This window comes from Phoenix dactylifera, unplaced genomic scaffold (assembly GCF_009389715.1).
Source record: "Phoenix dactylifera cultivar Barhee BC4 unplaced genomic scaffold, palm_55x_up_171113_PBpolish2nd_filt_p 000648F, whole genome shotgun sequence".
Classification (NCBI taxonomy): Eukaryota; Viridiplantae; Streptophyta; class Magnoliopsida; order Arecales; family Arecaceae; genus Phoenix; species Phoenix dactylifera.
Genome location: NW_024068038.1, coordinates 184,725 through 207,572, shown reverse-complemented (window position 1 = coordinate 207,572; position 22,848 = coordinate 184,725). Strand labels below are relative to the sequence as shown.

The following is a 22,848-nucleotide window of genomic DNA, read 5'->3' as shown; positions in this document are numbered from 1 at the left end:
ATTATAACTAGGATTATAGATGGGTCGGGTTGGACTAGGACATAGTTGGCCCAATTTGGTTTCATTTTCTGATCTTGATTTTGGACTTGAACCCAACTATTAGCTAATCGAGTTGGGTCAGACTTATGAAGAAAAAAAAAAATAGACCCGATGAGTTAGCCAAGGTCAAGAATGACCAAAAGCCAACCCCAAGTATTTGGGTTTAAGTTGAGATCAGGTTGGATTAGTTCTATAATTTGAACACCTAACTATCCTTTTTATAACCAACAATATAATATCTGATCATCAAATAAAATCACTAAAATTTTTTAATAACTAAATGATTGTTTTTCAAAAAGTTTTTTAATGTGATCCTAGAAAATCTTCATTTTTGAATTATAAACTAAATACCATCATACTTAAGAAAACTATAATTAAAAATCCAACAAATCTAATAATTTCATGAGAGTAGATAGGATTGTTGGGATAATTAGAAAGGGATTAATTTAGGTGTGAATTTATTTGACGAGCAGGGAAGGATATTTAAATAGACTTGCGCATTGGGTGAGTTGGACCAGGTTTAGTTCAAGGTATAACTAAACCTTCAGGCCAATTTTCTAGGCCCAAAACCAATGCTTACCTAGACTTCGAGTTTCAAGCTAGATCTTGGGCCCTCTTATTTTTTTTATTTAAAAAAATATGGAATGTAGGGGGGGGGGGGGGGGGGGGAGGGAGAGAGGAGGAGGAGGATAGAGGACGGATGACCGGGCTCGGGCCAAGCTTGGGCCAGGCCGACTAAAATCTATGTTTGGGCCGTCCAATGGTCAAGCTCATATGTTAAGCTTAATACGACCTGCTCAGCTTACAATCTAGATCCAAACTCGTCTGAAATGCCTTGGGCTTTAGCAGTTCATGAAGATCATCTGGCCCATGAGTAGGTCTATACTTAAGAAGAAGGAGAAATCTAGACGAAAGGCGATTTTCAAATTAGAGCCAAATTTTCACCCGGACCATCCATTTCCATGGGTCTTCAAAAATAAACCAGTTCAGAACGAGTCTGATCATATCAGGTCATGACTTGACTGATTCATCTGCAGCCCTAATTGCAGCATTAGATTTTAATACCAATGGACCTTTTATAATTGACCATGCAAATCAAAAAGTGCTCTTTCGATGATGTTTTTTATAAAAATGTGATGTACTATATTCCAGAGAACAGCAGCTAATATGACACTTCACAAATACTAATTTGCGAATATGTTCCTAAAAGGAAAGATCTTAGCCTTCAAAACAATACCAAAGACAAGACCGAGGGCACTCTCATCAAGACAACTCCAAACAAGAATTATTGTAAGAAAAAAATTATTAACTAGGATAATTTATTGCCTATGAACTTGGCATCAAGTCACTATCAAATTATCCCTATCCTAGCTTGGCTAGTTAATAATAATCAAATTAAATACATATATGATCTCTTACATGAAAAGTCCATAGTCCAGCTATGTCAAGCCAACCCAGAAGCCTTGTCATGGTGTGACTATACCAATCCTTTTCCTTGATATGAAGCTTTTTCAATGGATTTTTTGTTCTAAAGAGAAAAAGGGAGGGATACCCATTCGAGGTCCAAATTTTTTGGATGCATCATTGGAAAATTGAACGCAGAATCCCTGCTTGCTAACTAGAGGGATGTTTGTTGAAGCAGAAGGAACTCTAATATTTGAAACCGGTCTTGAAGCTATTGCTATTTTGCCTCAATATGTTGCTATTGGTGAATTAACACTGTTCTTAAGCGTATTTTGCCTCACTATGTTGCTATTGGTGATCCAGCAAATTCGCTCCAGGATACAACAAAACCAAAATAGAATCCTAGCCAGCAAAACTAGGATTTTCTAGAACAACGAAATGAAAGATTTTTTGTAGAAGAAGTTATTAATCTATGAAGGATATTGGCAATTTATAACTCTGAATTAAACTCTGAACCAACACAACCTTTGAAATAGTGCCTGTTCAAAACATAACTGCTAGTACAATTATTTTGTGCAAAATGGATAAAAACTGCTAATATGAATTTTATTTTATACGTGCACGTGCCACGTGCCAATCTTTGATAATATAATATTGGCTTTCTCTCCACAACTTTCCACCAAAAAGTTACTTTATCATGTGTAGGATATGAATGCTTATAAAGCTATCTAAAAAACTCTACACAAGCAATGTGGGACTAAAACCCTTCTCAACATTACAAACTACTAAAAGGAAGGAGACTTCCAACAATATTTACATCCAAAATTAGCCATATTGATGTCAATGATGTTCCCCTCGACAAACACCTAGTGATTGCATGTGTGATCATTTGTATAAACTGATCAAAATACAAAATATGTGAAACCACTGGAATAACCATGTCTTGGAGAAATAGTCCAATAACCTTATTTTTATTGTCACGCCCCCTACTCGAGATTTCGAGCCAGGGTTACAGCAACTACCACGTACTCAAAAAAAACTCTTCCTACAAACATGAAAGGCATCTCATCATGACATCATAAAACAAGCAGCTTAATAAATAATCAAATACAAGATTTAAATAACTAAAATCCAAACTTTAATATATCATAAAATCTAATGATATTTAAATATCTTGCATCAAACTTTAGTAAAATTCTAGCGTAAAATAAAAAGACTAAAGTACTACTTTTAATCACTCTGCCGAAATATATCTCCATGCTAGCTTAGTTCTTAAGATATGTAAAAATAGTAAAATATAGAATAATGAGCTAGACAACCCAATAAGTAATAAACACTTTAACTAGATTAATCAGAAAATAAATTAAATACTTATTTATTAAAAATAGGCATATGGAATTCTTTAATTCAAAACCAAATTCAAATATGCAACATTATGCAGGCCAAATTCATTCTTTCTCAAAAATTCAAAAATTCCAATCATTAATCTATTTTTTTTTCAAAATATCAAGTTTATATCATCAACTATGAGTTATAGCTATATTTTTTTTTGCTAGAGTCATGATACCATACATCATCTTACGGTATGTCGCATACCATCGTGCGGCAAAATCATTCAGAACCACATATCTGCTTGCGGCAAAGTCCTTCAGAACCATAAATCTGCTTGCGGTATACCATGCATCTTCTTGCAGCATAAACCCTTCGGAACTAATCACGTGCTAACAAATTAGTTCTCATTAACAAGATCTTTAATATAGTTAGGTTAAGAGTTCAAAACAATCATGTGATTTTGATATCTCAATTCGATAAAAATCTAAAAAATCATGTGGTATCGAAATCAATCAAGCATAATCTATAACAAGATCAATACATTCGATCATGCATCATCAAAATATTCCAAAATAAAGTATATCCAATAATAATGTATCATTTATCAAATTCATGCATCATCAATAATACGATTCAAAATTTATTAATATAATAATTTTATAGTTTACTGATAAATCTATAAAAAGTGAAGCATTACTTATCTCACAAGTATCTTAACAAATACAAATAATTTCAATTTTTTTTTTCAAAATTTTCAATTCATAGACCATATCGCAATATCCCATCATTCGACATCTTTCTATCTAAACAATTCTACCCCTACATGAATTGAACTCCAATAACTAGAGAATATCGATAGAAATTCGGGACAATGATGGAAAGCATGAGGAAAAGATACAGAAAAGGCGGGGCTGGCTAGGCGGTGGTGCATGCCCGACAGCCCAGATTGATCCAATTAAGATAATTTAACTGATCAAATTATAGATCAAGATCAGCATAGGGTATAGATAGATCAATAAAAATTGAGAATGAAAAGTCTAACCTAACTTGGATCCCAAACAACGAGCAGTTCAAGGCCCTTCTATCGAGGTCAACTTAGATCTAAAGCAAAGAGGCTCGAGACCCTCCATTGGATTCATAGATCGGGTAGAGAGAGAAAGATAGACAAGAAAAGAAAAAAATTGGGGGTGGAATAGGATTGATCATGCAGTAGTGTCTGGTGGCCTAAGTCAGTCCGATCAATGCAACTTTATCTAATTAAGATCAAAAGTGGAGACTAATATATGCCCCCGGTGGCCGAGGGCCAAGACTCGTTTTTCCATTTTGTCAAAAAGCACTTACCCAACTCAAAGATATAGATTATGGAGAGAGAAAGACAAAACTAATTTTTCTTTTCTTTCCTTTACTTTTCCTCTTTCGCCTTCAGAACAGGGAAAAGAGGAGGGACCTTCATGGGGCCCGGTGGTGGCCGTGCCCAACGAGGCGCGGTGACGCAGCCAACGACCCAACAGTAGTCGAGCAACTGAGCAAGGCATGGTCAGCGGCGATCCTGGCGATGACACCAATGGTCGAAAGGAAAGAAAAGGAGAAAAATGAGGCCGGGTTTCCAAAGTAAGGAAGGGGGAGGTTTTAACTCAAATTTCTGGCGGTTACCAATGGATTAAAGCTGGCAGTGGTTCACTGGAGAAGTGAGGAGACCAGGGAAGAGAGAGAGAGGGATTGAAGCTTTATGCCTCATCTCCGGCGAGTTTTCAAGGCCGGCATGGTAAGGATCTTCGGGAAGAAAAAGGAGAGAAGAGAGAGAGAGAGACACCGACGGCCATTGTGGGCGATGGAGGTCGAAGGGAAGCCACGGATGGAGTTGAACAGGAAAGAAATCGAGCTTAGAGGAGTCCGTCGAGCTCCCGATGCCGGACTTCTACATCTGCCTCTTCTCCTCCTCACGTGCCGCACACGTGCGCCACAGTTTTTTCCTCCCCTGGTTTGGGCCAAGATGGGCTTGGGGCTGATTTCCGACAATCAACTGTCTGGGCCAGTCTGATGGACCAGGTCCAGTTTAGTATCAGGCCTCTAAAGTGCCCGGATATTTCGTGTATATACTAAGTAAATTCTTGAGTCTAATGTTGGTTCCAATAATTTCTGCCACAGAAGATTAAGACTCAAATTCTTTGTGAATCCATCTTTAAGCCCATGCTCAACTCCAAAGTCGATGGACTTGGATCAACTACAGATCTGGCTTAGATGTACGAGTCCAAGTGATAGCCTACACACGCAAACCCTTGCACTTCACCCTAGACCGAAGTGGAGCCGCTGACGGACGTAGAAAATCCCAAAGTCCGTTGGACTAGTTTAGCCTGGATCAATCAAAGTTGGTCAAGCTCGGTCAAGCATATCCCCCCCCGCACCCAAGCACGATTTGAGTTCAACCTAGACCGAACCCATAAGCGCGTAATGTAGATCAACGACAGTTATATATTAATCCACCGGGTCAGGGGTGTATCATTCATGCGAAAGAAGGATTCACCTTCTTTCATGCAAATCCACCTCGGGCTCGGCTCGTTTAACAGAAGCTTGGGCTCCGAGCTCTGTATTGGGCTCGAGCTTGGGTTTGCTTGGCAAAGCAAAAGCTCAGGCTTGAGCTCGTAAAGCGCGTTTCAATTACGAGCTCCAGCTCGAGCTCGAGCTCGTTTAACAGAAGCTCGAGGCTCAAGCTCGGGCTTGCTTGGTAAAGCAAAAGCTCAAGCTTGAGCTCGTAAAGCGCGTTTCAATTACGAGCTCCAGCCCGAGCCCGAGCTCAAACTCGAGCTCGATAACAAGAATTGGGCCTGCCCGACCTGGCTCTCGATGTCGTCCAGTTGCTCCCCCTGCGTCGCCACCAGCACAGATAAGGCTGCAAATGGGTCGAGTCGACCCGTGACCCGATCCGACCCGACCCGCGTAGACCCGACCCGACCCGAATTTTAGGACCCGCGGGTCCGGGTCGGGTCCTAAAATTGGACCCGAATCATTTTCTGGATCGGGTCTGGGTTTACCAAACGGACCCGACCCGACCCGAATGGACCCGAAGAGAGAGAGAGAGAGGAAAAGCAAAAGAAAGTCTTTTCTTTTTCTTTTTCTTTTTTTTTTTTTGGCGTGGGTTGTGGTACTGTTGGTCAGTGTGGGAGGATAGCAAGTTAGCAACAAGCATAGGTTCACAGAATCCAAAGGAACGTCGGCCCGTCAGGATTCTCTCACGATCTATTACACTGTTGAGACCTCTGGTGTCTCGGTAGCTGCCTTTTTTTTTTTTTTTTTTTTCCTTCTGTTTTTTGGTTTTTGTTTCTTTTAACTTTTGAACTTTGAAGGGAGAAAGTGAGGGAACACTGCAACTGAATATGGGTCATGTGCCAGTTTTCTGTAATGGAATTGGATTTTGGAAGAAGGTCTGGGATTTTTTTTGTCCTCGTGAGAGGGGAGCTGGGAGACACCGAGTTCCGTCCAATCAGTCATACAGATAAAAAATAGTGTGATATGAAATTTGGCTTGTAGACCGACTTAGTTAGTAAGTCATGGGTCATCTGTTCTGACTGGAGCTCAATTGCAAGTCTTTCAAGTCATGGGTCACCCAGCACCTCATAATTATGATATGACCAAATTAGATTTGCCCAAATTTTTTCCCAAAAGCACAAAAAAATTAGACCCGATCGGACCCGAACCCGACCCGAATCAGACCCGAACCCGACTCGGACCCGACCCGACCCAACCCGATCTTCAACCGGGTCGGGTCCGGGTCCAAAATTGGGACCCGAACAAAAAACCGGGTCGAATCGGGGTCACCTAGGACCCGACCCGACCCGACCCATTTGCACCCCTAAGCACAGACATGTCCATAAACACCTGGTGCAGCTCCAGCAGGCTCCTCTCGAGATCCGCCGCTGCCGTGTGCCTCTCCTGGATCTCAGTTATCACGTCCAGGACCCTCACCCTCCCCTGCTCCTCTATCGCCCTCTGCAAGAACCTCTTGCCTTCTCCCGTCGCCACCAAGGCCTCCACTGTCTGTTCATCGGGCTTCTTCTCGGTCGCCGTGTAGTAGCACCGCTCGACGAACTCCCAGTAATCAACGGTGACCGTCTTCCACAGCTCACCGAAGCCCTCCATCGAGTCCTTCAGCTTCTTGCGGAGGCCGGCAACGACGGAGGTGTGGGTGCGGTTCGTGGAGGTGCCGGGGCCGCAGCATGGAAGGGAGTAGTTGACGGCGTTGGCGCGGTCGAGGGACTCGAGGCGGAGCTTGATGAGCTTGGCCTTCTTTAGGGCGGTGCCAACATCGCCGTCCATGCGGGCGCGGAGGTTGCGGACGGCGTGGAGGGTCTTGGAGGCCTCGTTCGACTCGTCAAGTCGGCGATGGATGCGCTCCACCTCCTTGAGCTCGTCCTTGATCACCTCCACATCCTTGAAGAACCTGTCCAGATTGGCGCTGCTAGATGCGGACGAGGACGGGTTGTGGCTCATCTGGACGTCACCGAGTTGGGGGACAATAAGAGGATCTTTTGATATCCCTACCCAATTTATATGATTTGTTGACCGGATTGAAGTTTCGATGGGCCCAGACAGTGTTAAGTCAAAAAGGCTCGTGAGCTGCTCGGGCTCGAGCTCGGATTTAAACGGACCTTATTTTAGGGTTGGGCTCGGGCTCGTTTGACTAACGAGCCGAGCTCGAGCCGAGTCCAAGCAGCTCGGCTCGTTAACAGGCCTACCTTGGGATCATCTACCGGTTGCTTTAAGATTTATGCATGCAAATAATATGATCTCACTGTGGATTCGTAGGCGCCGATGACACAACCTGGGTTCCTTCGCCGCCCTAGGCACAATGTCTCATAATGCTTCGCATATCATGACAGCAATATAAACCCATGGGGCTGAGAGTTATCAATGGAGGACCACAATTGCCACTGTCCCGCCCAAGATTGAGAGGCTGTTAGGCGTGCAACCACAGCTATAGGGTGGTCCACCAAACTACGTACTGCCCTCACTGCAATTTAGAACGCACCACCATGTGGGATTACTTATTTTCTCGCATGAAGCTATCCTGCCTCCTCAACTTATCCACATTCCGAATCCCATGCGTCGAGGCAATCTTAGCCAATCCTAACTCAAAAGATAGACTCGCCAAGTTTGGCCATTCCGTGGTGGGGCTTCCTCCACCCACAAGGAAAGCTTTCCATGGGTCTAGATGTCCACACGTGCTAGGAGAGAAATTGGGTCAGTATTTGAAATCATGCTGTCCAATTAGAGTAACATGATGAATGAAAAAAAAAGAGGCCATTCACTAGCCCCAGCTTTAATTTTGAGCGCAGCTCAAGCTGCTCCCGAACGCTTTGTCGAAGGAAAAAAAATATAAAATCATTCGAGATTTTAATCTTTATAATTTGTAGCAATAATCCAAATTATTTTAAACTATTACTATTAAAATATGTTTTGATCTTAATAGTTTATATTAATTTCTAATATATAATTATAACAATTAAATATGTTATTGTTGTAAAAGTAATTAATATGTGTGTGCACATATGCATATATTATATATAACTTCGACATTTATATCTCCTCTAATTCAAGCTCAAATAAGCTAAGCGTGGTTCTAACTCGATTCATTTGCTAAACGAGCAGATTAAAATTGAGCTACATTTTGAGCTGAACTCAGGTTCGCTCGCAGCTATTCATGCAAGCCCAACTAGCCAGCTGCTCACTAGAAAATGAAGGAGTTCTCTTCTTTCCACACTAATTCCAGCCTATGACTATATTCCACACAAGAGACACTTTAAATGAAGGAGTTCTCTTCTTTCCACTAATTCCAACCTGTGACTATATTCCACACAAGAGACACTTGGAACCTCTCCATGCTTGACTTGTTTAAAAGTAGAGAAAAGCAAAGGGCGTAGCCTCTGAGGAAGATAAGGCCAATGACTCATCCAACCATTCAAGGCCAATGCCTTGTATAAAGGGAGGTCCCTCTCTCTCTCTCTCTCACACACACACACACACACACTCAAATACACACAACCTGTGAGGTCATTGTCTGGCTAAATGGAAAGGGTGGGGGTGGGAAGACTTGGGCAAGGTTATCTGAATCCTGAGGCACCTGTCCACTTCGGGAGGCTTGGCCGGCAACATCTTGAATTCAAGCACCAAAGAGCCAATGGATTGCACTTGGTGCACAATCTTGCATTGGATTCGCCTCAGAAGTCTACTGATAAAGGGAACAAGAAAACACATCCATATCAGAAAAGGTACAGAGAGGATCTATATAGAAAGAGACATCTATAACCGTGGTAGATGCATGAAATTGGTGTAATGGTGCATTAGACTTCCAAGTGCATACAAGGCACCAAGAACACAATTGCACCTGCCATGTACCTTGCCCATAAACCATACCTCTATCAACTAATTTGAAAGGTGCATGTGACTTGCAATATGGCCTTATTGCTATGGAGATAGGGCTTATGAAAAAGATAGTGCCTTAGGCATCCACTTTGGATGTGACCACCTCTCACAAGTATGGCCAAGGACATTACCCTCCATATGAATTTATTAGTTTGAAAGGGATGTCTCTTTTGGACTCATTTCAGGATACCACGAGCATTGCTCCTATGGCAAAGGATTAAGGTACCTTTATGCACCATGTAAACCACTAGTTTGTTCTATTCCTATCCTAGAACCTCCTCCAAGGCAGTAAATTATTGATGGCACTAAAAGGCTTTAACAACTTGCCATATGTCATCCTCAGCAACAAGCACTCTGTAATCACTTCTTTGGGTGATTAACAAGTTAGGTATCGCATATAAAGTGGAATATTATTCTTGATCTTCATAAAAAGATGCAAATTAATTAGGATGCACGATCCGATGATCAGACTGCATAGAACTAGCTAGAGCTAGTCCAGTCTCAATCAAAACAAATTTGATTACAGGCGAATATGAAAAAGTCCTAGTCTTTGCCTCAATTACTTCAGCTAAACATGCATTAGATTTAATATCAGTTTGGCTTATAACACTGGATAATCTTTTCTTAACTCTGTAATAGTGCATGAATTCACATATAAAGCACTATATCAAGCATTAAGAAAGCACCAGTTATAATAACTGAACTTGAACATTCTGCTACTTCAATCATCATATCCAATAGTTAAAAATATTACTCTAGCATGGTAGAAATCCCATATAAGACATATGTGACTCTCTCTCTCTCTCTCTCTCTCTCTCTCTCTCTCTCTCTCTGTGCAATAATAGACTAATACTGCTTTTTTCAGAGTAATCCAAGCTATAAAGGCAAGGCCCGCCTTCCACCATTGTCTCTATTTAATTAGTCCATATCATGTGATAACTTGCCTTGAGGGTTGACAAGTACCTAGCGCTAATGAACACCTTAGTCAAGCCTTGTACTGTCGTACCAGGAGCAGTGGCCGATAAGGAATAGAATGGTGGTCCTTCAAGAATCAAAGTCCAGATACAACAGCAACAAAGTAGATAAGGGGAAGCAATGTCTGGGGAATGAAAGGAGGGAACATGTGAGGAAAGAAAGGATAGGACTTGCGCTGGGAAAACAAAGGAGAGAGAGAGAGAGAGAGAGAGAGAGAGAGATGGGAAATGCAGTCTGGGTCAATCCCCATCAATGGTCATGGGCAATGAAAGAAAGTGGTGAAGAAAATAATGGGAAGATGGGAGTGGCCCCCAGTGTCCTTTTTTTTCTCTTTTTTTGTGGGGATTTATGCGGCTACAAGATGGTGAAGGAACAAAAGCAGTGGCACCATGAGGGAGGGGGATATGACCATACTACTGCAAGCACTATCCATTTCCTGCCATCAGTACTTCTATTGTGTTTTTTTGTTGACTATGTATCTACGATGATCTATTTACTTTTGTGTTGTTACTTCCATGATCCATGATCCATGAAGGCATGACTAGATCTGTTAGGAAGCATGATTGGAGCTTGGTTAAAGATGAAGTGACTGTGCGCCCTTATCTAGGGATATGCACCAAACTTTTGTAAAGGCTAATATCGAGAAAATTCTATGAGGAAATGGTGAGAAGATCCTTAAGATCTCAAGCTTCGTTTGATAGGTGCAATTAGATTGTATATTAAGAAAATTCTATGAGGAAATGATGAGAAATATTGGACTTCGCTGTCCTTGCTTTGAGAATAATGATGCTAAAAAAATTTAGCTACAATATATTTAGTTTCTATTGCAGCCTGAATAGAAATCTCATTTTATCAATATAATTAAAAATAAAAAAAAGATGATATTTGATTTGGACTTAAACATGGCCTTAACTTGCATCTTTCGTAGAGTTGGGATTAGTGGTAGAGCAAGAGGCAAGCTCTCCTCTTCTTACAATTGTGAAAATCTAAAATTATTACTCATTTAGCTCATGGTTAAAGAGAAGAGAAGGATTTGATTGTTGTCGATAGGAGAATACAGAAGTCCCTGAATTGTTTCACATTAGCAGGTATGTTTTAATCCTTCTTTAGTCATCCTGTACATAACTATTATTGATCCGAGCAATATGCTTATATTTGCACTTGTAGCTTTTTTATTTAATAAGCCTCACACTTATTAATCTTTGATCACATCTTCATCTGGAGTACCTTTTTCACTCCCTCCAAGCACATCTTATCCATTGGGCAATGAAAAATAAGCTGGTTATCATTAGGGCAATTTCCATCACAGTAGATTAGTTCCTATAGCAATTATTGATTATAATGCTACTAGGAACAAAATCTGTTAGCCAATCAAGTATGGCTAAGGAGCAACACTGTTAAGAGTCATTTATTTCTTAGATTAATGACAAGAGAATTACATATTTCACCATAACATCCAAAATGTTCAAATCATGATATTCAAGATAGCAGCTTTGCAAGCGTCTCATATCCTCGAAGAAGACAATCAAATAGATAATTGGCGTGATAGCATGTTAAATTAATCCTATTATTATGCGGATATATATCACTTGCCATTCAGTCCAACTGGACAAAGTAGTATTTGCAATCTATAAAGTCATCTTTTTAAAGGGGTTTACAGTTCCCTATCCTATATTCTTATGGCCTACAAACCCCCACATCCTCTAAAAAAAAAAAAAGTAAATAAAAAAAACAGGATGTGAGGGATAAAATATCCTGTCATTGTCCAACATCATTTTTTCTTTAGTATTTTAAAGAACTAATATTTTAAATTTATTTTATATACATAATAAGGTCTTTTTTTGGTATTTTTAAACACACTTAAACATATTTTCATGCATAATTTTAATTTTGAGAAAATAGCTTTTATGTATGGATACATAAATCAATCATTAATCTGAAAAGATGGAACCTTTGGCTTTGGCAGGTACGGGAGAAAGAAACAGGGTGGCCTGTGGAGCTGCAACTTATCGTTTGGATGGGACCCTTGATTTGATAGGTCACGCGGCTTCAACGCCTCGGTCCCCCTAACGAGATCATTTTTCATTTCATAAAATTTATTTTTTAAATTAAAATAAATAACTTGGATTCCAGCCAAAGAAGAAATATTTCTCAATCTCATCAAGCATGGCATTGGAGCGGATCGGATCATATACCGATCAAATTGGATGGGGATCGGATCAAAAATTTATCAACCTAAATCCAATCGATTTATTAAATATATCAAAACTTCAAATTTGAATTTGACCTGTTTCTTAAATAGATTGCATGATTCGACCTACATAACCTATTTATTAAATAGGTTAAACAAATTTTTAACGAGTTAAATAAATTTATAAAGAATAAATCCAAGTTAAATGAATTAAATAGATTAAATAATTTAGAAATAAGTTAAGTAGGTTCAAAGAAGTTAAATAGGTTGTAAACAAATTAAATAGATTGAATCATAACCCAACTCAATTATTAAACAAATCAAAATAAATTAAATGGGTTAAAAGTTTAAACTTAAATCCAACCCATTTAATAAATAGATTTAAACGAATTGACCTATTTACAACTCAAATCTATTTATTTGAAATCCAAATCTGTTTAAAAGCAGATCATTTGCAGATTGAATTGACGTGTGAGATTATAAATTGCCACCTCTAATCTTAATTGGAAGAAAATAAAAAATATCCCAATTCTAAAAATCTAATTCAGGCTCTCTTCTATTATTCAAATTCTTTTTTTTTTAATTCTAATATTGATTCTAATCCAATTCAATTTTGATTCTCGTTCGAATTCGAATCCGTAATCAAATATATCCTAAAATCCACCCTTACGAGCTTACAAATAAGATCATAAAAATGCGTGGATAAATAGTAAAAATATGTAGAAAATTCATTGTTGTCGGCCTAATCTTTAAAACAAAACGGGTGGTTGGTATATTACGTAGTAGGAAGACCAACAACCAAGCGCGGGATCGTAAGGATCACATGGAATTGTACCATATCTATTATATCTAATGACAGACTTTTCTAATGGTTGCTGAGTGTTGTCATCTAGCTATACTTTTTCAGACTCCTAATATCACAGGTTTGCAAGGGTTCTGAATTTCTAGGATCTCCCATCTTGAGGCTTGACGTGCATAGCTCTACTTTTTTAAAAAATTCTCAAACGAGTTTTTAGTTCTTTTTTATCCAATAACGTGCAACTTGCATCCAATGCCAACCACTAGATGTTACCTAATGTTTCAATATAATTGAGGTCAAAATTTGCTGACTCGGTACTGGATCTCATATCGATGTCACACTAGCATAGTATTAATATGGTACAGAATTTTTTTATACCAAATTTTAGTATGTCATTTATATCAGTATTGAACCGGTATGGTACGGTATACTGCGTATCGTCCGATTCGAACCGGTATGGCATATCACGGTTGAGGCCAATTTTTTTTGTTTGATCTTTTTATCTAGAGGCAACTCTGTTCGGTTCAAGGAAGAATCTTGTTTCATTGGTTGGAAAAATTAGAAAAATAAACTCATAAAATGAGGAACGGGGAAGTTAGCATAACATAAACAAATAATATTTTAGTTTATTACTTATGGATATAGATTTGGATTTATTGAAAAAGAAAGTGAGGTAATGAACCTAATAAACCCACAAGAAAAGCCTAATAAACCTGGAGACTGACCACCACCATTACCACAAGCTCCTTAAAAACGATGAAGAGGCAGTGAGGTCAGACACAGAGAGAGGGTAGTCTCACAAAAATCATCCTCTTCCAACTCCTAACATAACAAAAAATAGAGAAAGAAAGGATGTAATTAAGAAGATACTGTGGAGCAGAGTACAGTGGGATGGAAGGAAAGGACCAAGATAAGAAAGATATTGTGGTCTGGATAATTAGCCATCAAAAGCTTTTTTTTAGGAGGAGAAGAATATAATTGAGTGGGGAAATAGCCCACAAACCCTTTCCCCTCTGCAGTTTATATACCCCAATGCCCATCTCAGTATCAGCCAACCCCACATCTATCCAATTTAGATCACATCACAGCTCCAAAATTGGCCTTCTCCACTATTGGTGAACCCATACCATATATTTGGGAAAAAAAACAAAAGAAATCCATCAATAGGAAGGGAGTCCAACTACGGAGGAAGATGGGAGGAAGCAACAGCAACTGGAGCAGCGGCGGCGCCACCGGCAGCAAGCTGCTGGAGATGCTGAACGTGAGGGTAGTCGGCAACGCCGACCGGCCGGCGCTGGTGCTGTCCCATGGCGTCGGCACCGACCAGTCGGCGTGGAACCGCATCGTCCCTTACTTCCAGCGCGACTACCGCATCGTCCTCTACGACCTTGTCTGCGCCGGCAGCGTCAACCCCGACCACTTCGACTTCCGCCGCTACGTCACCCTCGACGCCTACGTCGACGACCTCCTCGCCATCCTCGACGCCCTCCGCATCGACCGCTGCTTCTTCGTCGGCCACTCCGTCTCCGCCATGATCGGCATCCTCGCCGCCATCCGCCGCCCCGACGCCTTCCTCAAGCTCATCCTCATCGGCGCCTCTCCCAGGTACAGTATTATCACTACGACTAGCCACCATAGTACCAGCTTTTTAGCGGAAGTCGAGTCATCGCATCTGGATCCAAGCTGATGGATTCTTGCCGTTGATCGATGGTTTGGAAAGGTTTTTGAATGACGAGGAGTACCATGGAGGATTCGGGGAGGGGGAGATAGAGACGGTGCTCGCGGCAATGGAGTCGAACTACGAGGCGTGGGTGAGGGGGTTCGCGCCGCTGGCGGTGGGTGCAGACGTGCCGGCGGCGGTGAGGGAGTTCAGCCGGACGCTGTTCAACATGCGGCCGGACATCACCCTGTTCGTGTCGAGGACGGTGTTCAACAGCGACCTGCGCGGGGTGCTGGGGCTGGTGCAGGTGCCCTGCGTCATCGTACAGACGGCCAAGGACGTGTCGGTGCCGCTCTCCGTCGCCCGCTACCTTAAGGACCGCCTTGGCGGCCGGACCACCATCGAGGTCCTCCACCACACCGAGGGCCACCTCCCCCACCTCAGCGCCCCCGCCGCCCTCGTCCCCGTCATCCGCCGCTCCCTCTCCCGGTGACCGCCCGCCGCCGCCCGCCGCGACCGGCCATCACCACCAATATAGCCACCATTATATTAAATATAGTGCTGTTTGGCTGATGACACGTGGAGAATAAGGCGTGGTGTCTTGGGTCGTTGCGCTGGATAAATTATATTTATCTCAAAGAGTGGCCCACGTGGAGGTCACGTGATATCGACTTTGTCTTAACCCTTTTTTTTTTTTCCGAAAAAAAAAGTCTTTGGGCATGATTACGGTGGCGGAATGGTATTTTCTTTTCAGTTTTTTTTCCATAAATATCCTTTTAAATATCAAATTTTACATAAATATTTTTTAAAATTAATTTTACATTTGTTTTGATATGCTATTTTTTAATTTTTATTTTTACATATATATCCATACCATCTAATGTTATTAAAATATTAATAATTTTAAATTAAAATAACTAAAATATTTTTATTGAATAGATATGAAAAAAAAATTATAAAACGGACAAAAAGTAATTTTAAAATTTTATTTTATTTTTTAATTAAAATAAATATAATTTTTATTAATGATTTTAGAAGAATCGTTATGCTAGGAGTATTTATAAAAAAATATTTTATAAAAATACATAAATAAATATAAATATAATTTTTCTAAAAAATATTTAAATATAAAAAAAGTTTTTTTTCTTTTCCTATGCTTCATAAAACACTACGTTAACTATGAGAGCCGTAAAGCGAAGCGTGTGCACGACTTTGGACTGTGATTTGATGCTGAGCCGAGGGTGGCGTGGAGTTCGCCGCATAAATTGGTTTTCTTTTTTTTCATTGTACTTTTTAAGTTCAGGCTTCAGAGGAGAAAGACGGAGAGGGGTGGAGGTGGCTTTAATTAGGGGGACCGAATGATTTGGTGCGTGTGAGAGATGGTATAGCCACGGAAGCAATCAAACTGGATTGGATTTGTCTCTGGAGGACAGCCATTGGTGTCCAAACCTTATCCATTTTTGGGCCCATTGATAGCTTTAGCTTGCTAATGTCCTGTCTAATTGACAAAGCATTTGGGTTAGGTGATTGGAGAGGACAATTTGGATTTGTTTTCCAAATTTATTGGATCTCTATGATTGACAAGTTAGTTGGCACCATTAGGCTTTGTCTAAAATTAATTAAAGCATTCAAAAGGGAGGAGGCTGTACTATATAGGCTTATGCCGACCTAGATTTTTCTTTTGGTAATTTACCTTAACATGGATTAGTGACAAATGTGCGTAGGCTTGCCTATCCTTGGCCATAGAATCTTACACAGAAAGAAGTAAAGAAAAGAAAAGAAAAAGTAATATAATCACAAAGCATCTTGCTCTTGAATTATGAGACACATGTCGATGAGTTTTATAAAAAAAAATATCTTAACAATAGTGGTTGATAGCACAAAGCTGCTGCTTGAATTACACTTGCCCCCCACCCTTCTCTTCCAAGCTTTATCATGATTTCTTAGGTGATGGCTTTAAAAGAAGGGGTCCATGATTCTTGTGAATCGATTTTCTTGACCTACTTTTCGGTCCAGAAATTCCATATTATCTTCTTTCTTCACCATGTAATTCTCCTCAAATCAAAAGAAAAAAAGCAAACTATTTTCCTTCCAAGTGATGAAACCACGACTTTGGATACCTTGGCCATATTCCCAGATAGAGAGAGAGAGAGAGAGAATTGACATTCTTGCTTTAGTGAGTTCATTTTCCTAAAGATTTTTCATGTATAGAGTTGGACATGTGTCACATATATCTAGATAGCAATTTTCCTCTAAACCACGGTGTCGTAGCATGATATCTTTGACCAATGTGGGAGTCGACTGCAGAAAAAGAAATTCAGCAATGGATTTCGTAGCGAGGAAATACTATTTGTCTCTAAAAATAACTTGTATATCTAGTAGCAAAAATAATTCTCTCTAAAACAATAATATATATACTTATATCGATAACAATAATTGCCTCTTAAAATTTTCTACTTATAGCAGCAACTTTTTTTCCTACTGTAACTATTTTTTAGTATTAAAATATAATAGTACTGTTGCTAAAGTTTTAGTGATGGTGGCTACAAAGGTTATTCTTTTTTCGCTGCTACTATGTTATTATAAACATTTAGAAGTAATTTTATGACTTTTAGCAAATATTTTTTTTGTTACTAAAACTCCATCTTTGAAGTTTCTGTAGAAAATTCTTGATATCGATCATATAGCCTTTGTTGAAAGACAATGTTCGAGAGACTGTCATTGTTAAAGAGAGGTTGCAATCATCGGGCATTGACTATTCTAACCTAATTGCCTTTCATTAGTAAAACAAAAGGATATTTGGTCTTATCTACACCCGAGAGAGAGAGAGAGAGAGAGAGAGAGAGAGAGAGAGAGAGGTGGCAATCATCAGGCATTGACAATTCTAACTTAATTGCCTTGCAGTATAAGATATTTGGTCTTATCTACATTGTTCCCTTTACAGGCTTTGAGCCATATATGGAGGATAGTATAGCCTATTTCTGTTGTTACCTGATGGAGAAGGTCCAACTCTCAATCTCATTGGGCTTCACTTTCTCTTTGATCACAATTGTGAATGACCTCAATTTCAAAGAAACATGACAGGGTGTAACCAGGGGTTGTTAAGAGCTGAGCATGAGCGAGCAAGGCCAAGCTCAGAGTCAGCTTATTCTATAATTAAGCCAAACTAGTTTATTTAATTGCAAGCTGCATTCAAGCAACTCATGGGCAGCTCATTTAGAAAATTTGTTGAAAGTTTGGGGTCCTCCAAAACGTTATTTCGTATAGTTCGAACAAATATTTTTGGGTTATATTTTATTATTAAATTAAAAATATATTATATTTTTTCGTAAATTATACTAATTTAAAATAAATATATATAATAATATATTTATAATAGACAAGAATATGCTTAAAATCATATATAAATATATGAAAAATATTCATATATTTATTCTTTGAGCTAAATTAAGTCGAACTTAAATAATCTAAGCATAGCTCAAGCTACACTTAGCTAAAATGAGCTAACTTGTAAACAGTTCTCTCATTTGATAGCCCCAAGTATTACTATTAGATATCAATGTGATCACATAATATTATATGGATCAAAGAGTTTTGCACAAGAAAATGCGATAGATATTGAAATATATGAGAGCTGCTTGCCATGCGCTAATTGTAAATTTGGGATAATTTAATTAAAGTCTAAATTCTAAAAAGAGCTGAATGTAATTAACATGTAATTAATTTTTTCTCGTGCACTATATCTCACCTTCGTCTTAGTTCAAAAGTACCTCCCTTTTTCTTTGATAGTTTTGGAGTCTACATTTGCAAAGATATATTTTTTACATGTTTTGAATTTTTCTCGTTTTAGAATTTTCTCTCATCCGTTGGCTAGCATGAGTAGTTTTGTTCCTATGTAATATCTCTACTCCGTTTCTTGTACTAGAAATCCAATGATATTACAATCCCTTCTTAAATGGAAGTCCAACATGGTATAAGTCATTTATTTGAGAAATCTAACTAGAGTTCTTGTAGAAATATTCAGAAAGTAATATGTATATATATGTATGTTTGTATGTATGAATGTTATGTCAATGCATCATATGTCCTAGGAGATATCTAACAAGATGGAAGATAAGAAAACGAACATGACTAAGGTGTTGTTTGGCATCCCTTTCATTTTTCTATTTTTAAAAATAAAAAATAAAAATCTATTTTTATTTGATGGGAGGCAAAATGGATCGTTCTACTCCAGCGAGGAGCCACTCAATTCCGGTCGAGCAGACCTCAGAGCCGAACAGGCCAGACCTCGGACCCTATCGAAGGCCGAGCCGATCTCAGACCCCGCCAAAGGCCGAGCCGACCTCGGCCCTGTCAACTCTGATCCCATTGAAGATCCCGCGGATCCCTAAAAGCTCCCTCAGCAGATTTTTCTGGATTGCGGTGTTAAAGGCCGGTCATTATGATAGCCGCCTTGGGGGATGGAGCATTGACTATTGGCCCCCTGCGTACCATTAGATAACGCCTCGAGAGGGAGCTTACACGCAACGCATTAAAGAGCTCGCTCAACTACTTCTGCTTATGACGTGACGGGTCCTCAGAACAAGTCTAGGAAGATATCTCTCGCATCCTCCGTCCACGGGATTGATCTCCGTGATTCATGCTGCCTCCAACTAATGGCCAACCAATCACAAACTGGCCCGAGACTCCAAATAACGGCCGAAACCCTCACCCTATAACAAAGGGGTAGGAAAAGGCCCTCGATAAGCTTTCTAAAGCTTCTCCAAGCAATTACAAGCTTTTTCAAGCTATTCTAAGCCATTAGAGGTGATGGAAAACTCTCAGAAGCCTCTCAAAAGGCACGGCTAACTTAGCCATTGGAGGGCCTTCGCCGAAATCCTTGGCCAAGTCTTTGTGCAGGGGCACCAGAGTGCAGGAGGTGGCTTGCTTTCTCCATCCCGGCCGACGTCTTCTTGGCTTCCTCTAGCGTGGTCACCCTCAGGCCAAATTTCAACCACAACATTATTCATTATTTTTTTTAAAAATAGATATATTTGGTATAACTAATTATTTTAAAATATAAAAATGGTGATAGTGGTGGAGGCGGTGATAGTGGTGGTGGAGGTAATAGAGGCGGTGGTAGTGTTAGTGGCAGGATTAACAGTGGTATGAAGGAGGTGGGGATGGTGGCGGGATTAAATGGCGGTGGTGATGGTGGCGGGATTACATAGCGAAGTTGATGATAGCGACTACGACAATTGAGGGGAGCTAGATCTAGAGGCTCCGCATTCACTCATGAGTTGCCATGTTCGTTTGGAAGATGGCTTGAGGGTGTTTACCTCAGAGGTATGCTGGCCCGACGAGGGATACACGTTTCTCCTGAGTGTCTGGATTGCCTAGAAGTGGAGGAGTCTATTTTCTATGTCATTTTTGGATGCCCGAGGGCTGCCCAGATGTAGGGGTGCGCCTAGGGCCCCCACGATCCACGGCTGGGGTGGTCGTCGACCGAGAACTTCCTTCTCTTCCTAGAGACTTCAGTGCGGAGTCCGGGCTTGGAGAGACCAGTCATCAGGGTTGCCTACCTAGCCTACCATTGCTAGCTAGATAGAAATGCCCGAATCTTCGAGGATAGCATAGCGCATCCAAGGTCGGTAGCTGACAAGGCTCTTCTTCATGCAGAGAAGATCACCCACGTTGCCACGTCGTCGCCCCTTGGGACAGCCAGGCAAATATGGGACTCCCCTTTTGCTCCTGTAGCATCCAGGACTGTACAGGTCTTCTAGGAGCTCCCACCTCCTAGCTTTCTCAAAGTAAACTTCAATGATAGTGTTGGTAAGGGAGGGTGTATTGGAGGCGTGGGCTTCGTTATCAGGGACCATGAGGCTAGACTGGTTGTAGCTGGAGATCGGCGGATTTTCAACATGTCTGTGGTCTATGCTGAGCTCAGGGCTGCATGGGAGGGAGTTATTTATGTGAGGTGGGTACTGGGTACGGACTGCATTCTGCTCAAGGGAGACTTGGCCACGGTGATAGAGTGGATACAAGACCGGAGTCTTGACACGAGTTCGAGACTCTTAGACAAGTGTAGTCTTTCGTGGGTTACACATGTCTACAGAGAGGCGAATAGCGCGACTGACTGGGTGACCTCATTTGCAGCTCACCACTCTAGAGGCTTCACCTGGGGCGACCACGTGTCAGTGCCTCATTCCCTGTGTTACCTTCTTTTTTCTGATTTCGTTGGTTGTACCTATGCTTGGTGTATGTGAGCTGCCGTTGTACCAAAAAACAAAAGTAGTGCTAGGGTGTTGGCAATGTGGTAGGCGATGATAATGGCGATGTTTTTATGGTGAATGCAGTGGCGATGTTTTTATGGTGCGGTAGTAATGGAGAGCATAATGGTGGTGGTGCAGTAATAGTGGCAGAGTTAAGGGCATCGTTAATGTGGTAAATATGGTGGTGATTGCAATGGTGGCAACGATAAGAAGGTGGTGGTTGGGTGGTAGTGAAAACTCTCAAGGCAGTGGTAAAAAAATATAAGTTTTTTATTTTCAAAATTATTGAAAGTAGTAATTCTCACTTTTATTTTTTTTAAAACAATGGAAATAGTTTTTTGAAAAATACAAATATAAAAATATTAACATTAGGTATATTTTTATTTCTGGTTTCTGAAATTTTATCTTTAAAATAAAAATATGAAATAAAAATGATTGGATGTTTTGAGGAATTGGCCTCTTGTTTCCCAACTTACATGTTCCAAAAAAGTCTCTCTCTCTCTCTCTCTCTCTCTCTCTCTCTCTCTTAAAAACTCCTAATAACAAAGAAAGGAGATAAATAGATCATAGCCCTCCATTTGATGTGTATATAACATATGTCAAAGCCGGTTACATTAACATTAGATGGGCGGATCACTCTTTGTTCTCTCCCAAGTTCCATCCTCTTTGTAGAGAATATTAAAACATAATAAAAATAAAAATAAGCACACTTCTTCATTTAGTTGAAAGGAGAAAGTTGTGTAGAAAGTGGTTCTGAAGTGATTGCTTTACCATTGGAACTTCACTCCTACGCAACTCTCCTAATCTGTTTAGATCTTTAATCGAGTGTAAAGAAGGTTTGAATATTCTCTAGAGTGCAAAGTAAAACCGGCTTTGTTTTTATGCCTCCCATTTGCCTTTCCTTCCTTCCTATTTCTTTTCCTTCTCTCTTTAAATTCCTTCTTTTCTTACCCTCTCTTTCCTCCCCTTCATTTCTCTAGGGTGGAAAATTTTGACAATTAATATTTTTTTCAGCTTTCACTACCGCTGCCTTCATGGCCAGTCAATTGCCTCCCACAATATCTGTCACGCCCCCACCTGCGCAGGGCACATGAGGCACCAAGTGCTCACGCGGGGGCCACATGTGGAGGGAACACAGGACTCCCCTGCTGGATATTGTCTGGTTCCGGCTAACCCTTGCTCCGGTGGATGGTTTCCATCTCAGGGCCCCGCATGTACGCACTTGCGCCGCTTAGACCCCTTCTCGGTTTTGTTTTTCACCCAAAATGCATCTGCAGAATTTGGAGACACCCGCCTCATATGCCCAGACTTTGAAACGAGTCTAGCCAATGCGGAATCTTTCATTCACCTACCCTCGGATTAGAACCATCCTCGGCTCTGATACTAATTATCACGCCTCCGCCTGCACGGGGCATGTGAGGCATTCAGTGCCCACGTGGAGGCCACATAGGGAGGAACAGAAGCTCTCTTGCCAGATATTGTCTGGTTCCGGAGCCCGCATGCGCGCACATGTGCTGCTCAGACCCCTCTTCGGTTTTGTTTTTCATCCAAAACGCGTCTGCAGGATTTGAAGATATCCGCCTCATATGCTCAGGTTCTGAAATGAGTCTAGCCGATATGAGATCTTTCAATATCTACGCAAACTTAATAATTTAAGTTCTCTGCAGCATTGTCTGCCAAGTTCTCTTCTGAGCAATGAAAGATTACTAAATGTCTTTACCTTTTTATCCTGTTGCTTTCTTTTCTTTTCACTCAACTCTATGATATCAGCTTTCAT

At 40.5% G+C, this 22,848-nt stretch overlaps 2 protein-coding genes across 2 annotated transcripts; one reads left to right on the top strand and one right to left on the bottom strand.

Moving 5' to 3' along the window:
* Positions 1-2,429: 2,429 nt before the first annotated feature.
* LOC120106818 (syntaxin-121-like) lies at positions 2,430-7,263 on the bottom strand. The gene is made up of 3 exons (XM_039119873.1): positions 6,624-7,263; positions 5,576-5,665; positions 2,430-2,488 (listed from the first exon to the last, which is right to left on the bottom strand). The coding sequence occupies exons 1-3, from the start codon at positions 7,261-7,263 to the stop codon at positions 2,430-2,432; spliced, it is 789 nt and encodes a 262-aa protein (XP_038975801.1).
* A 6,612-nt stretch (positions 7,264-13,875) lies between these two features.
* LOC103718569 (probable strigolactone esterase DAD2) lies at positions 13,876-15,540 on the top strand. Its single transcript, XM_008807456.4, has 2 exons — positions 13,876-14,765; positions 14,881-15,540. The coding sequence occupies exons 1-2, from the start codon at positions 14,353-14,355 to the stop codon at positions 15,311-15,313; spliced, it is 846 nt and encodes a 281-aa protein (XP_008805678.1). The 5' UTR covers positions 13,876-14,352; the 3' UTR covers positions 15,314-15,540.
* The last annotated feature ends 7,308 nt before the right edge of the window (positions 15,541-22,848 follow it).

Excerpts from the sequence above, each read along its gene's own strand:
- LOC120106818 (XM_039119873.1), bottom strand. The coding sequence starts at position 7,263 with ATGAGCCACAACCCGTCCTCGTCCGCATCTAGCAGCGCCAATCTGGAC. Across the intron at positions 5,666-6,623 it reads GGACATGTCTGTGCTTAGGG|CCTTATCTGTGCTGGTGGCG; the intron begins GTGCAAATGGGT and ends ACCCATTTGCAG. Across the intron at positions 2,489-5,575 it reads ATTCTTGTTATCGAGCTCGA|GAAGAGTTTTTTTTGAGTAC; the intron begins GTTTGAGCTCGG and ends TCATGTTTGTAG.
- LOC103718569 (XM_008807456.4), top strand. The coding sequence starts at position 14,353 with ATGGGAGGAAGCAACAGCAACTGGAGCAGCGGCGGCGCCACCGGCAGC. Across the intron at positions 14,766-14,880 it reads CTCATCGGCGCCTCTCCCAG|GTTTTTGAATGACGAGGAGT; the intron begins GTACAGTATTAT and ends TGGTTTGGAAAG.